The sequence below is a fragment of the Benincasa hispida genome, unplaced genomic scaffold (genome assembly GCF_027475165.1).
Source record: "Benincasa hispida cultivar pf3 unplaced genomic scaffold, pf3_genome.v1.1 HicScf85, whole genome shotgun sequence".
NCBI lineage: Eukaryota > Viridiplantae > Streptophyta > Magnoliopsida > Cucurbitales > Cucurbitaceae > Benincasa > Benincasa hispida.
The window spans coordinates 25,027-46,613 of NW_028326987.1; the positions used below are offsets into that span (position 1 = coordinate 25,027).

The window sequence follows — 21,587 nt, forward strand, 5'->3', positions numbered from 1 at the left end:
AAAACCCTAATTCAGGGAAGAAAAACCACGGTAGAAAAGAACTTATTATTTTATGTCATGTTTACAATAGACCCAACCTCAGATATAAATAGAATAAGGTGAAACCCTAATTTAGCAAATATAGTAAAAAGACAAAAATGCCCTTAGGGCTAATTTAACGTATTTCAACACTCCCCCTCAAGTTGGGGCATAGATATCGGCAAGACCCAACTTGCTAATACAAGCTTCAAACGTCTGTCTCGATAACCCTTTCGTAAAAACATCGGCAATCTGTTGGACTGAAGGTACATAGGGAATACAAATAACTCCGCGGTCTAACTTTTCTTTAATAAAGTGCCTGTCAATTTCAACATGTTTGGTTCTATCATGTTGCACGGGATTATTCGCAATACTAATGGCAGCCTTATTATCACAATACAGCTTCATAGGCCCTGGACTACTCTCGTGAAGATCAGATAAAACTTTCTGTAATAAGATTTCTTCACACACTCCCAGATTCATAGCTCTATACTCTGCCTCAGCACTACTTCTGACCACTACACTCTGTTTTTTACTCCGCCAAGTTACCAAATTTCCCCATACAAAGGTACAGTACCCTGAGGTTGACCTTCTATCAGTCACAGATCCGGCCCAATCTGAGTCAGTATATGCCTCGATGCTTCGTGTGTCTTGTTTCCTGAATACCAAGCCCTTCCCAGGGGTGGACTTTAAATATCTCAAAATTCGAGTCACAGCTTCCATGTGCTCCTCATATGGACTCTGCATGAAACTGACTTACTACACTCACAGCATAGGAGATGTCAGGCCTAGTATGAGACAAGTAAATCAATTTTCCTACTAGGCGTTGATACCTCTCCTTATTCACAGGAACTCCTTCCGAAACACTTTTCAGTTTGCTATTGACCTCAATAGAAGTGTCAATAGGTTTGCATCTGGTCATTCCTGTTTCCTTTAACAAGTCCAGAGTGTACTTCCGCTGAGAAACAGATATTCCAGCTTTTGATCTTGCCACTTCCATCCCTAGAAAATACCTTAAACTACCAAGATCCTTAATTTCAAATTCACTTGCCATCCTTTGTTTTAGCTTAGCAATTTCTGCAGTATCATCCCCTGATAGGATGATGTCATCAACATACACTACCAACACAGCAATCTTTCCTAAGGGTGATTTTTTGGTAAACAAGGTATGATCAGAATGCCCCTGAACAAACCCTTGGGACTTAACAAACACGGTGAACCTGTCAAACCAGGCCCTAGGAGACTGTTTCAACCCATATAAAGACTTCCTGAGTTTGCAAACATGATTCCCAAACTTAGCTTCGAAACCTGGAGGTGGACTCATATAAACTTCCTCTTCCAACTCACCATTTAGGAATGCATTCTTTACATCTAGTTGATGTAGGGGCCAATCTTTATTCATGGCGACAGACAGAAGAACACAAATCGTGTTTAACTTAGCCACTGGGGAAAAAGTTTCTGAATAATCAATCCCATACGTCTGAGTGAATCCTTTAGCAACTAACCTGGCTTTATACCTCAGTGTTCCGTCAGACTTATACTTCACTGTGAACACCCATTTGCAACCAACTGTTTTGTGACCCCTAGGGAGAGCTACTAACTCCCAAGTCTTATTTGCCTCAAGAGCTCTCATTTCCTCCATTACTGCTGCTTTCCACTCGGGAACTTCCATGGCCACATGTACACTGGTAGGTATTGTTAGAGCATCTAGCTGAGTAGTAAAAGCCTTAAAAAAATGAGATAAGTTACTATAGGTCAGAAAACTATGCAAAGGGTATTTTGTACATGACCTGGTTCCCTTTCTCAGAGCAATTGGCATATCCAGAGTGGTATCATAGTTGTCAGTTTTCGTCTGTCCCTCTTCAGTATCAGACTTTTGAGACAATTCTGCATCTTCTTGAGGATCTTTCAGCATCTCATTACTTCCTGAAGTTTCAACCTTCTCTGAGCTCATTTCATCATTTTCTATGTTCCCAGACTTTTCTTCAAGACTCTCATTTGAAACAATGGGATCTTGAACCTGAGCTGGTTCTGAGGCTTGGACACTTTCCGATGGAACACCAGAGGTTTCCTGAATTTCCTTTCTGAGATTCCTCCTATAGTATGCTATCCAGGGCACTTGTCTAGTAGGAAGAACCAACACGGGAACAACAGAAGCAGAATTAGGTTCAAGACTAGGTAGACTAGGTCCAGGAACATTGGGACTAGGCTCAGGTTCAGGAAGATTCGGACTAGGCTCAAGATTGAGGCTAATGGGTATGGAGTACATGGAATTGTTAGTCTCTTCATTCGTGGTCTCCCTCTGAAGATGACTAACGGGAAAGAACAGTTTTTCTTCAAGGAACGTGACATCCATAGTGACAAAATATTTTCTGGAAGATGGATGAAAGCATTTATAGCCTCGCTGATGAAGGGGATACCCGACAAACACACATGTTTTAGCTCGTGGAGCAAACTTAGTCCGGTGTGGACCATGAGTATGAACAAAGGCTGTACACCCAAACACACGAAGAGGAACCTCGGGAATAAGACGGGTAGACTGATAGTACTCTTTGAAGCACTCAAGAGGAGTTTGAAACTTTAGAACTCGTGAAGGCAATCTATTAATTAGATGAGTTGCGGTAAGAACCGCATCTCCCCACAGGTACGAAGGAAGAGACGCTGGAATTATCAAGGAACGAGCAACTTCAATGAGATGGCGATTTTTTCGTTTAGCCACCCCATTTTGTTGTGGAGTATATGCACACGAGTTTTGATGGATGATCCCTTTTGACACTAGGAATTCCTGGAAGGTGTGGTTGACAAACTCACGACCATTGTCACTTCGGAGGATGGCAATCTTTGTGTTGAACTATGTTAATACAATGGTATAGAACTGTTTGAAGGTAGATAAAACCTCGGACTTATCAGCAAGGAGATATACCTATGTAAGTCGGGTATGGTCATCAATGAAAGTTACAAACCACCATTTACCAGACAGGGTAGCGATGCTCGAGGGACCCCAAACATCACTGTGGACCAGCTGAAAAGGCTGGGTAGGTTTATAGGGCTGAGAAACAAACGACACGCGAGGTTGTTTAGCACGTACACAGACATCACAAGATAATGAAGAAACATTCACATTATGGAATAAATGAGGAAATAAATATCGCATATATTGAAAACTAGGATGTCCAAGACGAAAATGCCACAATAAATAATTTGTTTCAGATATAGTAAACGAAGATAAAAGACTAATCCTAAACAAGCTTCTGGAGGAAGCATCTGTAGAAAGGAAATATAGGCCTCTGTCATATCGAGCAGTGCCAATCGTCTTCCCCGAGCTCAAGTCCTGAAACAGAGCAGTATCTGGTGAGAAGACAACTCTATAGTTCAAATCTTTTGTTATTTTGCTTATTGATAATAAGTTGTAAGAAATTTTGGGCACATGTAAAACATTTTGCAGAGTTAATCCCTGAAATGGTGACAGTCTGCCTTTTCCAGCAACAGGAGCGAAGGACCCATCCGCAATTCGAATCCTCTTATTTCCAGCACTTGGATAGTATGAGAGAAATCGGTCGGATGAGCCAGTCAAGTGATCGGTTGCTCCTGAATCTAGAATCCATAACTTATTCCCTTCAACAAGGAAACTAAAAGATTGAGGGTTACCTGATTGAGCAATTTTTCCGATCCCTATGGTACCTGAATCACCAGGATTAGTCACTGAAGGCTGTGTCTGAGGTTGTGCAGCCCTCTCAACTGATTCGCCCACTAGAGCACGCCCAGATTTCGACTTGTCATTCGGAGGGCGACGTTTACCATTTGGAGGGCGACCATGCAATTTCCAGCACTGATCCTTAGTGTGTCACTGTTTTTGGCAATGCTCACAAATTGGGGGTGTTTTACTATTCTGCTTGTCACCATCAGCTCCAGCGAACATTACCCCGAAGGCAGCTGACTCTACAGTGGTAACACCTGGCCCGTTCATTGCACTCGATCTATCTTCTTCCAATCTAACTTCTGAACAGATCTCCATGAGAGACGGAATTTGTTTTTGCCCTAGTATTCTACTACGAACTGTATCAAATTTAGGGTGCAGCCCGGCAAGAAAATCATACACACGCTCAACCTCTTCTATCTTGAAGTATTGAATTCCATCTTGTGGGCAGGTCCAGATGATCTCCCGACATAGATCCATTTCTTGCCATAACAATGACATCTTGCTGAAGTATGACGTTACATCTATGCCCCCTTGTTTGCATTCGTGAACCTGTTTACGTAGAGTATACAGGCGGGATGCGTTCTGACGCCTCGAATATAACCTTCGGACTGTATCCCAAATATCTCGGGCAGTGGCTGAATAGAGTAAGGGTTTCCCAATTTTTGGTTCCATGCTACTGATTAACATTGAGCGGAGCAAAGAATCCTCTGCCTTCCAGACACGCTCTTGAGGATTCCCAGGATTCGGTCGTGGTATCTCTTCAGTTAAATATCCAAACTTATGGTGTCCCTCATGAACTATTTTAATTGTTTGGGACCAAGAGAAGTAATTTTTCCCATTCAACTTCTCTCCCGTGATCATTCCTACAGAATTTCCAATTGTTCCAGATAAAATATTAGAAGTTGGAAGAGTAGGAAACATTGATACCGGATTTTCTAAATACATCGTGGAAGAATCATGGCCATTCAATCTGGCTCCTAAGGTGACCATCTGTTGCTGAAGACTACTAATTGTTGTTAGAGTTCCCTATGAGATTCAGATGTTGAATTTTTCTGTCTAAAAACCATGGGATTTTCATCAATGGAATCACCCATTCGAAACTGGGGCTGAACTGGATATACATGAGGAAGAAGCTGTCCACCATGGTACTGTGAAGAAGCTACTGCCGGAAGTCCACCAGCGGTAAAGTTTGGCAACCCGTGACCAGCGTTGCTCCCAAACGGCTGTGATGATGGGTAACGGACAGAAGGCTCGGCGATCGGCTGCGAGGTTAAAGAAATCACGCCGATCTGACCCGACCCGGTAGCTGGAGCAAACCCATGACCGTCTGGTGTAGATCCGGTTCTGTGCGACGCCGAGGTACCGATCGGCTGTAGATCGATCGCGTGCGCCGGCTAGGGAACGTGTGAGGCTGAGACGGTTGTGTGCGAAGTTGAGGATCCGATCGGTTGTGACCCGTTCGCGTGCGCTGGCTGGAGCGAAGTCAAGAGTCCGATCGGTTGTGACCTGTTCGCGTGCGCCGGTTGGAAAGCGTGACCTTCCACCACCATCTGCTGTTCGGCTGGAAAGGTCCGATCGATGGTGTTCGGTTGGAACGGCTGAGACTGGAAGCTAATTGGCACGCCAGCTGGAGCAATCCCACCACCTGCTGTTCGGCTCGCCAGCTGGAACTGTTCGGCTGAGCCACCTGGGATGATGGTTCGGAGATAGCGGTCAACCGCTGCTTGAATCACTGCCTCATTAGTCAGCGTATCTTCACCTATCAAGTTTGATGACTGAGTTTCTTCTACTAGGGCTAGGGTTTCATCACCTTCCTCTGATACCATAATGAAGTAGAAAAAGAAGACGACACAAGGAGTTTACGTGGAAAACCCTAATTCAGGGAAGAAAAACCACGGTAGAAAAGGACTTATTATTTTATGTCATGTTTACAATAGACCAACCTCAGATATAAATAGAATGAGGTGAAACCCTAATTTAAAAAATATAGTAAAAATTACAAAAATGCCTTTAGGGCTAATTCAACGTATTTCAACAATCACAATAGATTCTGACTTTTGTTTATGTTATGTTGAAATCGTTTAGTAAACCTTTCAGCCACAAACCTTCCTTCACAACTTCAGACAATGCGATGAACTTAGACTCTATTGTGAAAAGGGCCACAACAAGCTGCAAAGTAGCTTTCCAACTGATCAAATTGTTCCTCCATAGGAAAACATAGCCTGATAGAGAACGTCTTCTATCCAAATCTCCTGCATAATCTGCATCTATATAACCATATACTTCATCATTGGATGGCTCATTCTGTCTATATAAGACTATTGCATCCTTGGATGAACATAGATACCTTAGTATCCAATTGATTGCCTCCTAATGTCTTCTACCAGGATTTACCATGTACCTACTAACCATATTTGTTGCATATGACAGGTCTGGTCGTGTAGAAGTCATAAGGTACATCAGTGATCCCACTGCTTGGGAATAAGGGACGACCTTCATATGGTTCAAATACTCTTCATCTGTGCTCTTTGGACTATTGGCAGCTGAAAGCTTAAATTGAGGTGCAAGAGAAGTGCCAACTGGCTTAGCACTCTCCATTTTGAACCTCTGTAGTATCTTTGAACAACATTCAGATTGATCAACATGCAATCTGCCCTATTTTCTGTCTCTTTCAATCTTAATGCCTAGGATCCTCCTTGACTTCCCTAGGTCTTTCATATCAAACTCTTTCTTAAGAAGCATTTTCACTTGCTTTAATTCTTCTTTGGATCTTCTGGCCAGCAGCATGTCATCTACATAGAAAAGTAGATAGACCAAATCCTTGAAGCTACTAAAGTTTGTGTAGACAAACCAAACATATGAGCTTCTTTCGAACCCCATCTTGGAGATCACTACATCAAACCTCTCATACCAACATCTTGGTGACTGCTTGAGGCCATATATGGACTTGTTGAATAAACACACTAGGTTTTCTTCTCCCCTTTTCACATAGCCTTGAGGTTGACTCATGTAAATTATCTCATTCAACAAAACACATAAAGAAAGGCTGTCTTTACATCCAATTGGTCTAGTTCCAAATCCTCTTGCACAACTAAGGAAATGAGCAGCCTAATGGGAGTATGCTTTACAATTGGAGAAAATACCTCATTGTAGTCAATACCTTCTTTTTTAGTTAACCCTTAGCAATAAGCCTAGCCTTGAACCTAGACTTCTGCACACCTGGAATCTCTTCTTTAAATTTTTAAATCCATTTACATAATATAGGTTTGTACCCTTTACGCAAAGGTACTAGACTCCAATTGTCATTTTGGTTGAGGGGTTTCTTTCCATATTCATTGCCTAGCATCCGGACTGTTTGTTGCTTCTTCAAAGCTGGAAGGTTCATTATTACTCAAAAGAAAATGTAGCACTTAATGCTATGCTAGCAAAATCAGACTCTTGGTATCTTACCAGTAGCACGATTGTTCTTCTAGGTATGTCTTTTGCTAATGAATACTTGTGTAAGTTTCCATCTGTCTAAACTTGTTCACTTGACACATGCTCACTATTTGCAACAGCCTCATCACCTTCTAACTCTAGATTTTGAAAGGAAGTAGAAGTTCCATGATCATTTTGAGGCTCTACCTCAAATCTTGTGCTACTAGCTTTGTCATTGAAGTAGATGGTTGTTCAGACATCATAATCATCTCATTTTCTCTAAAAGCCATATCTCTACTATTCACACACCTCTTTTCAACGGGATGCCACAACCTAAAGCCCTTTACTCCCAGTGTAAAGCCTAAAAACATATGCTTTATAGCCCTTGGTTTCAACTTCCCTTGACTTCTATACACGTAGCCTACACAACCAAAAATTTTCCAGTGTTCCAGCTTTAGGTGGTGCCCAATCCACCTCTCTTCAAGAGTCTTCAACTCTATGGATTGATAAGAGTGTATATGATATAGAAGATAACTTCAACCCAATATTTTTCAGGCAATAGGGCATTGGACAACTGACATCTTACTCTTTCCAGCACAGTTCTATTCAACCTTTTAGCTACTCCATTTTGTTGAGGTGTGTACCTCATGGTTCTATGCCTTACTATGCCATGCTCCCTGCAAAACATGTTGAACTCTTCTCCACAAAACTATAAATTGTTATCAGTTCTCAAATGTTTAATTTGTTTAGAGGTATGCTTCTCAATCAAGGTCTTTCATTCTTTAAATCTACTAAACACTTCATCTTTGGATTTTAAAAAGTAAACCCAACTCTTTCTTGAATAATCTTCTACAAATGAAAGAAAGTACCTTGCTCCACTTAGAAATGGAGAGTGAGTTGGCCCCCACAAGTCTGAATGCACATATTCAAGGATTTCCTTTGAACTGTGTTGTCCTTTGGGGAACTGTTGTTTTGTTGCTTTGCCTAATATGCAATGTTCACAGAATTTAAGGTTGTCTCCAATACCTCTTTGAAGAATCCTCTATTTAGAGAGCACTTGCATCCCTCTCACACTGATTTAAGAGAGCCTTTTGTGCCACAACTCATCTTTGTGGGTTCTTCATCAGTTGCCAACAAGGCCGAGTGTGCCATTTGCACATCCTTGATGACATATAAACCATTTAGCTTGGTTTCCACCAAAACCACTTTAGAATCCTTAATAATTTCAAAGGTGCCTCCCACACCCCTATACTTACAGCCTATGGCATTGAACATCCCCAAAAATAGGAGATTTCTCTTCAAAGTAGGAACATGTCTCACAATCCTAATCAATTTCACTGAACCATCTTGGATTCTCAAGGACACATACCATATTCCAACAGCTCTGCAGATGTTATTATTTCCTATATAGATCAACCCATTATCCCACTTCTTGTAGGTGCAAACCATCCATTGGATGGTGTCATGTGGACTGAGCAACCAGAGTCTAACACCCAATCCTCCATAGTATTTTGGTCTCCACGTTCTTCTATAGCAGCTAATGAAATTGAATAGACAAGGGAATTCTCCCCTACAGTAGCCTTGGTATGTTACCCCCTTTGTTCTATTGGTTCAATTTTCTCTTCAAGGCATATCAATCCTTTTTAATGTACCCCATTTTGTGAAAAAATGACACTTTATCTTGGACTTATCACCATTGTTCTATTTTCCCTTCCAATTGTTCTTGTTCTTCCCCTTTGAGAACAAGCCTTCATCTCCTTGTTGATCCTTCTTACTCATTTGCAACTCAAGTTCTTTGACTCTCACAACTGATATGATAGCTTATGTGTTAATTCTTTCTCTATCTTACTTCATCGCAGTCTTCACATCTTTGAAAGATTCTAGTAGAGAATTTAATAATATGAGTGCCTTATTCTCTTCCCTAATATTATCTTCGATTGATCTGAATTCAAAAGATAGTCTCTTAAACTCATTCAGATTATCCATGAAGGACTTTGTTACATCCATCTTATATGCGAAGAATCTTTCCCTCAAGAAAGCTTTGTTGGGCAGGTCTTTGTTGAGATATATCTCATTCAATTTATTCTGTAGGGCATAGGCAGTAGGCTGATCTACAATCTGCCTCAAAACATTGTCCGTGACATTTAGGACAATGGTTCCATATGCGTTTACCTCAATCATCTCTTTGTCTACATCAGAGAGTGTTTTAGGGTACTTTTCAGGGACCGCAATGGCCAGTATAGCCTTCTACTGTCCCAGGACTGCTTCAATCTTCGTTTTCCATAGTTCAAAATCTGTCTTATCATTGAACTTCTCAATCTCATATCTGGTAGTTGCCATTCTTAGTCTTCAAGATTGACTATTCTGAATAAAGAATTCAAATTTTAGAGCTATCTTGAACTGTTCACTGAGCTCTGATACCACTTTTTGTCTCATATGATAATATTTTCACGTTAACAATCATAAAACACTCAGATTTAACGGTCAATAACAATTCAAGAGTTAGGGGATGTAGTATGTTGAAGCTCCAAAATGTCAGTCGTTTATCAAAAGGTAGCTCCATCGTGTAGACGAAGCTTCAAGAACTAAATGATAGTTCAATTATGTAAACGATTGGATGAAGTGCTAGACGATTATGTAGACGAAAGTTTAGTAGAGCTAGACGATCGTGTAGACGACAACTGAGGAGCTAAACGATTGTATAAACAATTGGTCGCGGAGCTAAACTATCGAGTACACGATGTGGTAGGTCAATTACGTAAGTTTAAGATTTATATTTATAATGGAAAAATAAGTTTATAATTGGAAGGTAGAATATTCTACTACTGGCTTGAAAGAAGACTATAATTTATTTATGCCATGTGAAGCTTTTTTCCTATTAACTTTGATACAAACATATATGTGAGGGCAAGATAAGCATTTAATGGACAAAACCTATATGTAAACAACTTATAAATTATGTGAATATCAACTAATGAAGTTTGTTTATAAACCACAGAAATATAGGCTTGAAAATTTTTTTAAAATAAAATCATGTCAATTGCTCTAACCTATTAGTTATTGAACAAATATAGGTTGTCCATAATGCGGAAGAGTTGCTCCCTGTGATGCAGACACAGATTCAAACTGATTATGTTAGCCCGATGATGATGATGTCAGCATTTGGTTCAGGACATTATGATTCAGAGGCGGTCCTTCATCTTCATGCGTGCATGGACATGGTCGGGTTCTTGGGTAGCATAATGAATATTTATACCATGAAGCGCATGCAGAGGAACCAGAGCAACATCATGAAGAATCAGAGCAATATCAAGAAGAACCAGAGCAACCTCAAGTTCGAAGTCGACGACGACAACAAGCTCAAAATCGACCACGCCCGCCTTGTGGGACACATTGATTTTTGTAATTATTTTTATATAAATGAGATATTTTAATTTAAACTTTTTTATTTTTATGAGATATTATTTTTTTTAATTTATTCTTTTTAGAGTTTAAATAAAATAATAAAATAATAAAATGTTTTTAGAGATTGTTTTCAGAAAATGGAAAGTTAAAAATAAAAAAACAAAGGTTGAATGTTGAAAATTCGACCTAGGTTAATCGAATTTTCAACACTCGACCTATTAAAAAAAATAACAATATTTTTATAAATAGTTTCAAAACTACAATAATTTTATAAATTATTTTGAAAAGTACTATATTATTTTAATTTTCCCCACCATGAACACTCCAAACAATTATACATTGATCAAATTTGAACAATATTTTATAGAAATAAAAAAAAAAAGCAATCATCCAATTCAACTCCGCTTGTTTACCGTTAGTTTGCGTCTTTTGAGAGGCGCATTATAATAAAGACAAGGAAACAACCAATTTTTTTTAAATAGATTAAAAAATACCCCTTTTTTCTAATTTGTTTTTAAAACTACATTATTTATCCAATTAGCCTCGAAAGTTGTTTTTGTCAAATAAAATATAATTTAATGAAATGTTTTGATTCCTGGGTTAGATTTATTTGTAGGTTTTGATTTTAAAGGGAAGGGCATAATAGGTACATACGTCTTTACTAAGTTAAAAGGAGGGATTTCGGAGAATCATTTTTGCTTTCTTTGTCTACATTTTTAACATTTCAACCTATGAAGTATAGACATAGATATGACTACACGATATGGATACGATCGGATATGGCGATTCGTCAATTTCTAAAAAACTAAGATACGGACACATCTAAAGATACATCATTTTTTTATATATTTTTTAATATATATATTTCTAAAAAATGAGGATATTGATACGTTGAAGATACATTTTTTTTCTTTAAAAAAATATAGGATATAAATAAATTTAGCATACAAGTTAATAATACTAGCACAAAATAGAATATAAACACTGAAATACAATACAAAAAAAGCAACATCTAAGATGTTGAAGTACAATAGTTAATAAAATGTAATAGAAAAATTACTCATATTACAAAGAAGAATAAGAAGATTAGAGGGAGAAGTATGAAGATAAACGAATTACTTTTTCATTGAATTGTTGAAGATATCCAAATGGTTTATATTTTGGTGGACTTTGTGGGAACTTAAATGTGAAGATAAAGAATATATGATTCTAGTCTAGGTTCGATCCGTTATTTATTTATTTTTTTCTTTTAGTTTTGGATTCGAGTAGTGATCTTTTTAAATATGTTGCCTAATTTTAGATTGGGAAATATTAGATGAGTTACTTTCTTTTTTCTTTTAAAAAAAAGTACGCATAGAAATAGATAGATCAAATCGCGTGTCACATACGTATCTGGAAAGTATCTGGAAGTATCTGGAAGTATCGGTATCCGATATGTCTGATACTGATTTTCTGTCTCACATAAAATATTTGTGCTTCATAGATTCCAATCATATATATATATTTTTTGGATTTTTTATTCTATTTTATTGTTGTTATTTTTCAATTTTTGCTTCTTTTAACTTTTTCCAATTTTTAAATTTAATTTTTTTTCAATCTTATTTTCAATCCAAAAATCTCCTTTTCCAAGACTGAATTTGAAAAACACCACGACAAAAACTATATTTTCTATAAACTTTTTGAGTTTATTTGAATTTTGCTTCTATTATAATCTAAAATTTTCATTTACAACAAATAAAATTTGAGAAAAGAATCCTATATTTTATGTTTTTAATCTTTGCCAATTTTTTTCAATTGAATTTTCACTTCAAACTTGAGTTATGTTAATTTCGTTTATTTTTTTATTTTACCATGCAAAACATTAATTTCCAAGAAATAAAATATAAAAAAAACCTATATTTTAACCTCATTGAAAAAAATCATGAAACTATTTAATTTCATACAATTATTAGGTGACCGTTTAAATTGATACAGCCCAAAAAATTTATGGATATAAATAGATACTTTCTTTTTTTTTTCTAAAGAAAAGATAAAGTTGAGAGGCTAAAGATATATAATTTAAGAACGTTTTATGGGCCCCTCTGATCTTCCTTGTCTATATATATAATTGCCAAAGCTCAAAAGTTGTTTAAAAGAACAAAGCTTAGCCATAGAGCAGAAGTACTAAAAGGCCTTTGTTTTAAGCAATTTTCCTTTGTATCTTTCATAAGAAAAAGAATGTCTTTTGAAGTCATAGGCTCAGATAAAGGCTCACTCAATGATGAGTTTACTCGTCGATTTGCAAACTTCCCACCAAGTCCATGGGGAGATTACTTCATTTCCTGTTATTCCAACACTATGGTATATATATTCACTTTTTTTTTTTTTTTCTCTCTCTCTCTCTTTTTAGGGTTTACATTGTAAATTTAGTTTCTATGATTTATAGAAAGTTCAATGTTAATTCAATGTTCGATAAAATCCTCCTAATAGTCCCCATTTCATGGAGATTTAATTTATCAAACTATAAGGACTAAATTATAACTTCTAAAACTATAGATACTAAATACTAACTTCCTCCAAATCATAGGGACCAAATTTGAATTTTAACAAAAAAAAAAAAAAAAAATCTAGTTTGGTGTCTAAACTTTCAATTTTATTCTATTTTGAACCCTTATTTTCAAACCTTTTATTTTAGTTTACAATTTTGTAGAAATGGTTTGAAGCTACATGGAGCAAGTAGGATAACATTATGATGAATTTGAAAGTTACAAAACAACATGCGTATAACTCAATTGGTATAAAATTAAAGCATGTACTCTTAGCAAAAGGTTATAGGTTCTCCATTTTGTATTTCGATGAAATCAACAAAAAAAAAAAAAAAAAGAGTTTATAAATTGGTTTTTTTTAGTATGTATTTCAAGTTAAATTATAAGTTTAGTTTTTCTTTTTAATAATCATTACAAGTTAAAAAAATATTGCTTCCACCATAGCTTTTTTTCCTAGTTATCTACTTTCTAACCATGTTTTCAAAACATATCAACCATGCTAAAATGTTGTCTCTCCCTGAATTTTTTGGTCCAATGAATACTCGCCTACACTTCATGGGCTTATGATACTATATTGAGTAGCTCACATATATCTTTCAAAGATTGTGAGGCCTCTATCTTGAGATCTTAATCCAGATAAAGACCATGACAACCAATTGAAAAAAAAAACAAAATATTAATGAACTTTTTTTTTATAATACAAACAATATTCCCAAAATTTTCATAAGGGATAATATAAATATAAAAACTTCTACAATCATTTAATTTTTTTTTCTTTTTCCTTCCTAATAAATGATCAATATCTCTCATATTTTTGTAGGACATAACAAAAAATAATGAAGAGGAGAATATGGTGGAGAAAGAGCTTGAAAAGCTACATGAAGAAGTGCAAATTATGTTTGTGACTATTATCGAAAATTCTTTTGAAAAGCTAAGTTTGATTGATTCAATTCAACGTTTAGGTTTGTCTCACTATTTCGATAGAGAAATTAATGAAACCCTAAACATTGAATACTCCTTCAACCTTGACAACGATGAAGACATTTACTATACTGCCCTTAAATTTCGATTGCTTAGACAACAAGGTTATTCTATTTCATGTGGTAAGTATCTCGACTAATTTCCATAAAGTTATTGTAGTCATAATTTTTAATCGCCATTTCTTGTGAAATTTTTGTTGGTTTTAAGAATAGTGAGTTTAGTTAGTTGAAATTTAGCTTCTTTTGTTGATGGAGAATAGTGTTTTATGTGCTTCCTCTTTTTACACCTTAACAAACCATAAAAAACGTCATTTCCCTTCAAAAGGTGGACGGAGGAAGGTCCATTCTTTTTTTCAAGCTTTTAAGTATTTATATAGAGAAAATATTTCAAACGGTAAAACTGTTGAAAATATTTACAAGATATAGTAAAATTTTAGAACTATCAATGATAGATGTTTATAGACACTGATATACTTCTATTAGTGTCTATTAACGTCTATTATTAATAGTTCTAAAATTTTGCTATATTTTGTAAATATTTTGATTCATTTTTCTATATTTCAAAACAACCCAATTTATACCTTTCGAAAGGATGACATATTTTTGTTTTTTTTTCTAAACATTATGGTTATTTAGTGCCAAGTTTTCTTTGCTTTCTAGTCTACCTTCAGAATAGTTTTAAATAATAATAATAATAATAAAAAAAAAAAAAAAAAAATCTGTTTGTTGACTATTTAGAGTTTTTTAGTCTTTGAAAATGGTACTTTATTTTCACAAATTCTTTGCAATGAATATCATTTTTCATAAAGGGGTATTGAATTCTTAACTAAAATTTAAAAATAAAGCAAGTTTTTTAAAAAATATATTTTTTTTAATTTTCAAAATTTTGCATCAATTCTTGACAAGTAAATAACAAAACAAAAATAATCCAATAGCACAGAATAGTGTCGTTTTCATCTTGTTTATAGTTTTATTGTTTTGCAGTTTTTTGATAAACAAAATTTGAAACATGTTTAGTAACTAATTTTTTTTTTTTAAATTTCTTGTTCTCTCTCTCTGTCCTCTTTTTTTTTTTTTTTTTTTTTTTTTTTTTTTTTTTTTGGAAAGAAAACAAAATGTTCGGTAATCATTTGTTGTTTCTTTGTTCTCTAAAATTTTAAACTAAAAAAATTCATCAATAGTGAAAAAAAAAAGAAAAAAAATTATAAAAAAGGGTTCTTATATAAAATAATACTTTGAAAAAGTTTATAATAGATTTATTTTAAGATATTTATGGGTTTTAGAAGTATAAGAAATAATGTGGTAATATTTTATTTATATCCTCGAAAAAATTATGAAGTAAAAATTTGATTTTATTATTATTCTCAAAATTCCTACACAACAAACCCGAACCATTGTTAGAATTTGTTTGAAATAATTAGAGAAAAATATTTTTAAGTTCTTTAGATAAAAATGGTGTAAAATACATATTAAAAATATTTTAAAAGCTACTTTGAATTATTATCAAAGATTTCAAAATTTTCTAAAATGACTTATTTTTAAAATTAAATATCGGAAAAATTAAAACAAACACACCTTTAAATACTTCTATATTTTAAAATTTAAAAATAAAAAAATGAAATTTTTATTTTCATTTTGAAAAATAAAAATCTTTCATTTTTTTTTTTTTAAATAATGATCTCAACTACTTCTTTGACATTATTATGAACAAATTACTTTAAAATGTGTGTATATATATATATACAATTATGATGTCTAACATTTAGCTGACAAGATTTTTCACCCACTCTTCACCCTAATTTTCAAAATAATACCAAACTCCCTTTCTCTTTTTATCCCGATTTCCTTTTTAGAATCTTTCATTAGACAATTATATATTATACTCTTGGCCAATTTTTTTTACTTGTTATGTTCATCATTTTCTTTACTTCCTACAAACTTATTATTAAAAACTCTTGATTATAATTTATGCATGATGACACATTTTGCACACTTTGCCCAATATGAGTTCTTAATTACTATAATCCAATATACAATGATTAGCCACAATGAGTATAATTAAACTATTTTATGTCACACTTTACTCCATATGAGTTCTTAATTACAACAATCCAATATACAATGGTTAGTCAAAAGTGAGTATAATTAAACTGTTTTTATTCAAACCTAACAAGAAGGGTATGTTGGAATTTTTGAAGATTGAAGGACAATTTTGAGACAAAACACTAACGATTTTTATCCAAAGTTAATATTCTAAAGTATTTTTGATATAAAGAACAAAGTTGAAAGATATTTTTTAAGATATTTTTTTATAATTTAATCAAATTAATTAATCTATTATCTAATAAAATTCTAGTTATATTTTCAATTTTGTATGTAGTAGTTTCGTGAATTTTAAGAGTATCAAATTTCATGATTAAATTTGTAGTTTTAAAGATTTAAGATTAAATAGATGAAAACTCAAAATTTGTAATTAATATATATTTTTTTTCTTTTTGTTTCTATCGTTTTTTCTCTATCAATAAAATTCCAAGACCTTTTCTCAACGTTGTGTTATATAGGGCGCTGATTGAAACTTATTATTACTTTGGACTATCATGACATAAGTACATATTAAAATATAAATCTGACGTGGCAATATTTTATGAAATGAAAAAAATTAAAAGCTTCATAAAACCAAGTCTAAGGCCATTTTTATTATGCTGAAAGAAAATTGAGAAATGAAAACAAAGTTGCTATTTGAATTAATGAAAAGGAATATTTTCAAATTGTCTGATTTGTTTAGTAAATTTTAACAGAGATATTCAACAAGTTTACAAATGAAGAGGGAGATTTCAAAGAATCAATTGTGAAGGACAAAAGTGGAATATTAAGTTTGTATGAAGCATCACACTTGAGAATGAATGGAGAGAAGATATTGGATAAAGCTTTAAGCTTTACAAAAACTAAGCTTGAAGAAATGGCCATGGATTCTACCTCTCCTTTTAGTGAAGAAGCCAAATATGCTTTGGAGTGGCCAATCTTTAAAGCTTTGCCAAGGCTTATGAACAAACATTATATATCTCTCTATGAAAAGGATCCACTGAAGAACAATGTTTTGCTCAAGTTTGCAAAGTTGAATTACAATGCTATGCAAAAACTTTACCAGAAAGAACTATGTCAAGTTTCAAGGTGTGAACCTTTTTCTCACTATTTCATTTAATATTAAATTTTATACTTTTTAATGATGTTAATTTGGAAGGATTAAAAACATGTTTTATAATGATTTCAAATAACCATATTAAAATCATTTCGCAACATGCTCTATATCCTCAACCATTTTTCTTAGCTTACTTTTGTAATTATATTTTAGGTTATTCTCTTTTAAGGTTAGGTTGGGGCATTTTTGTTACAAGAACTACTATGTTAGCTGAATTTTGAGTCTTATATTTTTAATTTTGTAGTTATTCTATTTTCAATAAATCTTAAAATTAATGACAGTTGCTTTAAGGGACAGTTGCAAATATAGACATTAAACTCAAAGTATTAGCAGATATAACATAATGTAAAAAAAATTACAAATATGGCCAAATTTAAATAGTCTATCAGTGGTAAACTATATCACTAGTTAGAGTCTATCAATGATAAAAGTCTATTACTAATAGACTTGGCTATATTTGCAATTTTTTAAAATAATGTTATACACTTGATTATTATTCCTAAAAATACTACCGATTGTAATTACCCTTGTTTTAAATGGTAAAACTACTGGAAATATGTCAGAATATAGCGAAATATCATTGTCTATTAGTAATTGAACTGATAGATAGTGACATTTCGTTATATTTGAAAATAACTTGGCTCATTTTTCTATATTTGAAAATAACACTATAAATAATTATGTTAGTTTATTATTTACTTTTTTTTTAAAAAAAAAAAAAACATTGTTAGTAATTCTCTTATAAATTTTGGAAATGTGTTCACATAGTGGGTCGTTTATGGTATTAAAATTATCATTATTGTTTAACCAATTTGGATAAGAATTAACTTTTTGAAATTTTTTATGTGTTTTGCATAAATATATATAGGTGGTGGAAGGATTTGAACTTGATTGAAGAACTATATTTTGCAAGAGATAGGATGGTGGAAAGCTACATTTGGGCATTGGGAATGTTTCATGAATCTAAATACTCTCATGCTAGAATAATATTGGCCAAGATTATTGCTCTTGCAACCATTCTTGATGATTTATACGACATTTATGCTACATTGGACGAACTCCAACTATTCACAAATGCAATTGAAAGGTTTAATTCTTCAACTCTAGATTGATTGATTCAATGTAATTCACCTTTAAATTGATTACTAAATATTGAACATTTTACCATGTTTAAGACGTATGCTAACTATTTTCATCAATTCATATTAAACCATGCCAACATAAACGTAGCTGATCAATTCGAAGAGAACAATATTTAGGTTGCACCTAAGTCCATGTTTCTCATTTCATACACACTTAAAACAAATAATCTTTTTAGTTTTTTTTAAAAAGCAAACTGTCATGTGAGAGTTTTTAATTGGGTGCCATTCAAGTTTTTTCCATTCGAATAAAGTATGAACTATATAAAAAAATGTACTTTTGATTGAATTTAAGGTGGGATATGAATTGCATTGAGAAGCTCCCAAAGTACATGAAAGTATTTTATGGAGTTATATTAAAAGTTTATGAGGAGATTGAGAAAGATATCAACAAGGACAACATTCCATATGCTATTCACTATGCAAAAGAAGGGGTGAGAAGTTTTAATTTACTCATCAATGTTATATAGTTTTATTTTCAATTGTTCAAGCTTTCTAATATCTATATATGCCAAGTTTTTGTGTATAGATGAAAAGGCAATGTAGAGCTTATTTTGCAGAAGCCAAATGGTTCCATGAAGGGTATTTGCCAACAATGGAAGAGTACATGAAAGTAGCCATTGTGTCTACTTGTTATTATCTTTTTGTTCCAATTTCATTTGTTGGAATGGGAGTTGCTGCTTCACAAGAAGCTTTTGAATGGGTTGAGAGTGATCCAATGCTTCTTAAAGCAAGTGGAATAATCGGCAGGCTCATGAATGATATAACTTCCCACAAGGTACACAAGCCATTACATTTAAAAATCATCACTTGTATGATTGGTATTATTCAGTATGTTGTAATAGGTTATACATAAGAAAGCTCACACCCAAACAAGGACTTGAAGAGAGATTTAATTGGTTCAAAAACTATTTTTCTCTAACTTTGGTTCATTTTCGTTTTTTACTTCTAAAATATGTCATATTTTACATGACTTACTATACTTTCAAAATAGCGACAATTTTGATCTCTATATACAAATTTTTAACGTAATTTTATATATAATGATGAACCTTTGATAAAAATTATGGTTATATTTTAAGAAATTTGATGACTAGAGTTTGGAGTATCGTGCTAAAATTTTGATTGCAGAAAATGGACATTTTTTAAAGAACAAAGATAAAAATAACAAGATTTGAAACTATAGAGACCACATCAACATCTTGAGAATATAGAGAAAAAATGAATCAAAGTTAGAAATATAGTACTAAAATAATGTCTAAACCTAATAGTAAGTAGACTTAAGGATGTTCAAATAACCCGACACCTACGAACAATCTGGACTACACAACTCAAAATGTAAGGGTTAGGATGGATTAAACTTTTTCTATTTTTGTTGGATTATGTTGGAACGTGCATTGACTAAAAAAGAATTAGCTTGACCCAACCCAATTTAGATTATATATATATATATATATATATTATTTAAAGTTTGATTAATTTTTATTGACTAATTTGTGAATTTTTAATAATTTTTTTAAAAATTTGTTATGATATTTATCTTTGTTTAAATTTGTTTGATAACTTTTAAATTTGTGTTGTATATAAATTTACATATTTTTAATTAAAAAGAAAAAATAAGTTATGACCAAAGAAGCCAACTTCCAAATCCAAATTTTAAGAGCTTGGTCGGTTTGGGTCAGAGACTTTTATTGGATCCTTTGAGTTGTCAATCAACCAACCGAAATTTTTTGGTTGGTCCAAAAAATACCTTCAACCCAACCCAATCCATCCCGTGTGCACCCCTAAGTAGACTATTGGACATATAAATTACTAATCTTGTTGAGAATTCCACCTTGGAAAATCAAGAAATCTAATACTCCTTATAACAGAGATCATGAACAATTCCAATCATTGTCAATTAATTTTGAGATGAAATCTCATGTTATCTAATAAGTCGTTGAACCTTATTTTAATGTTAAAAATTCATTGAAAAATATCAAGCTAATTTTTTTTTTTAATAAAAATGAGTAGTTCCATGCAAGGATAATTAAAATATTTGATATATTTGTAAATCATAAGGATTGACACCGATATCCTGGTTTGATCAATATCTCGCATAAATAGGCATAAAAAGATATAAAAACATCATCAATTAATCACTACTAATAACATGTTTTTTAAACGATTTTTTATAAATTATTTAACTTTGATATGGATATCGATATTTTATTCCTAATAATATTTTTTGCTATGTTTTTTTTTTTTAATAGTTTGAACAAGAGATTGGTCATGTTGGTTCCGCTGTTGAGTGCTACATGAAACAACACGAAGTATCAGAGGAAGAAGCTGTGGTTGAATTAGAAAAAGAAATCGAAAAATCATGGAAAGATGTAATAGAAGATTACATAACGAAATCAACAGAGCTTTCGAATGCAATCCTTATGCGTGTGCTGAATATTGCTAGACTCTCAAACTTGTTTTATAAGAAGGAAGATGGTTATACATTTGTTCATGGAGCAACCAAACATTTCATTACTTCTATGGTTATAGACCCCATACCAATTTGACATCTCCTGGAGAATAATTGTTAATTGCATATGTACTTTTCTCTACCATAGTGTGTGCTTATGTAATGGGTAAAAGTACTTCTAGTGAAGTATTTGCATTTTAATTAAATAAAAAGGTAGAGAATTGGTGTTGACTATATTTTTTAAGTTGTCTTGTTTTATGAAATGTTTGTGATCTTGTCCCAAGTTTTGTTCTATGGAATGTCTCTACTAATGTTATTTTAGGTGTTTATTTCAGAAAGATTATTTCTTTCTCTAAGTTCGACTGGCTATTTTTTTCTTCTTCTTCCAACTATTATGCAATAGAATAGTTTAAAAAAAGCAATGGATAAAAAAGGTGACATATTATATATTTTACATATCATTAAAGATACATTTTAATGGTACTACACAATTCCTCACTACTCTATCAATCTGTGTAATCTTTGGAATTTGTATATACCTAAAAAATGAAAATTCTTCCTTTGGAGTATCCTTCACAATATTCTCAACACGACGGAGAAGAATCAACAAAGAAATCCTCATAGCTGTCTCAATCGAAGCGGGTGTATTCTTTGCATGGATAGCTCAGAATTTGTTAATCATCTTTTCATCAGTTGTACTTTCTCTTCAAATTTATGGGCTCGTCTTTCCCAAACAATTCTCCAACAACACT

At 33.3% G+C, this 21,587-nt stretch overlaps 1 protein-coding gene across 1 annotated transcript; it reads left to right on the top strand.

The window, feature by feature from the left end:
* Nucleotides 1-12,676: 12,676 nt before the first annotated feature.
* Nucleotides 12,677-21,191, top strand: LOC150029873 ((-)-germacrene D synthase-like). The gene is made up of 7 exons (XM_090310301.1): nt 12,677-12,880; nt 13,886-14,168; nt 16,844-17,216; nt 18,113-18,331; nt 18,679-18,817; nt 18,913-19,161; nt 20,636-21,191. Exons 1-7 carry the CDS (start codon nt 12,758-12,760, stop codon nt 20,930-20,932), a joined length of 1,683 nt encoding a protein of 560 aa, XP_090166427.1. The 5' UTR covers nt 12,677-12,757; the 3' UTR covers nt 20,933-21,191.
* Nucleotides 21,192-21,587: the final 396 nt, after the last annotated feature.

Excerpts from the sequence above, each read along its gene's own strand:
- LOC150029873 (XM_090310301.1), top strand. The coding sequence starts at position 12,758 with ATGTCTTTTGAAGTCATAGGCTCAGATAAAGGCTCACTCAATGATGAG. Across the intron at positions 14,169-16,843 it reads AGGTTATTCTATTTCATGTG|AGATATTCAACAAGTTTACA; the intron begins GTAAGTATCTCG and ends AAATTTTAACAG. Across the intron at positions 18,332-18,678 it reads TTCACAAATGCAATTGAAAG|GTGGGATATGAATTGCATTG; the intron begins GTTTAATTCTTC and ends ATTGAATTTAAG.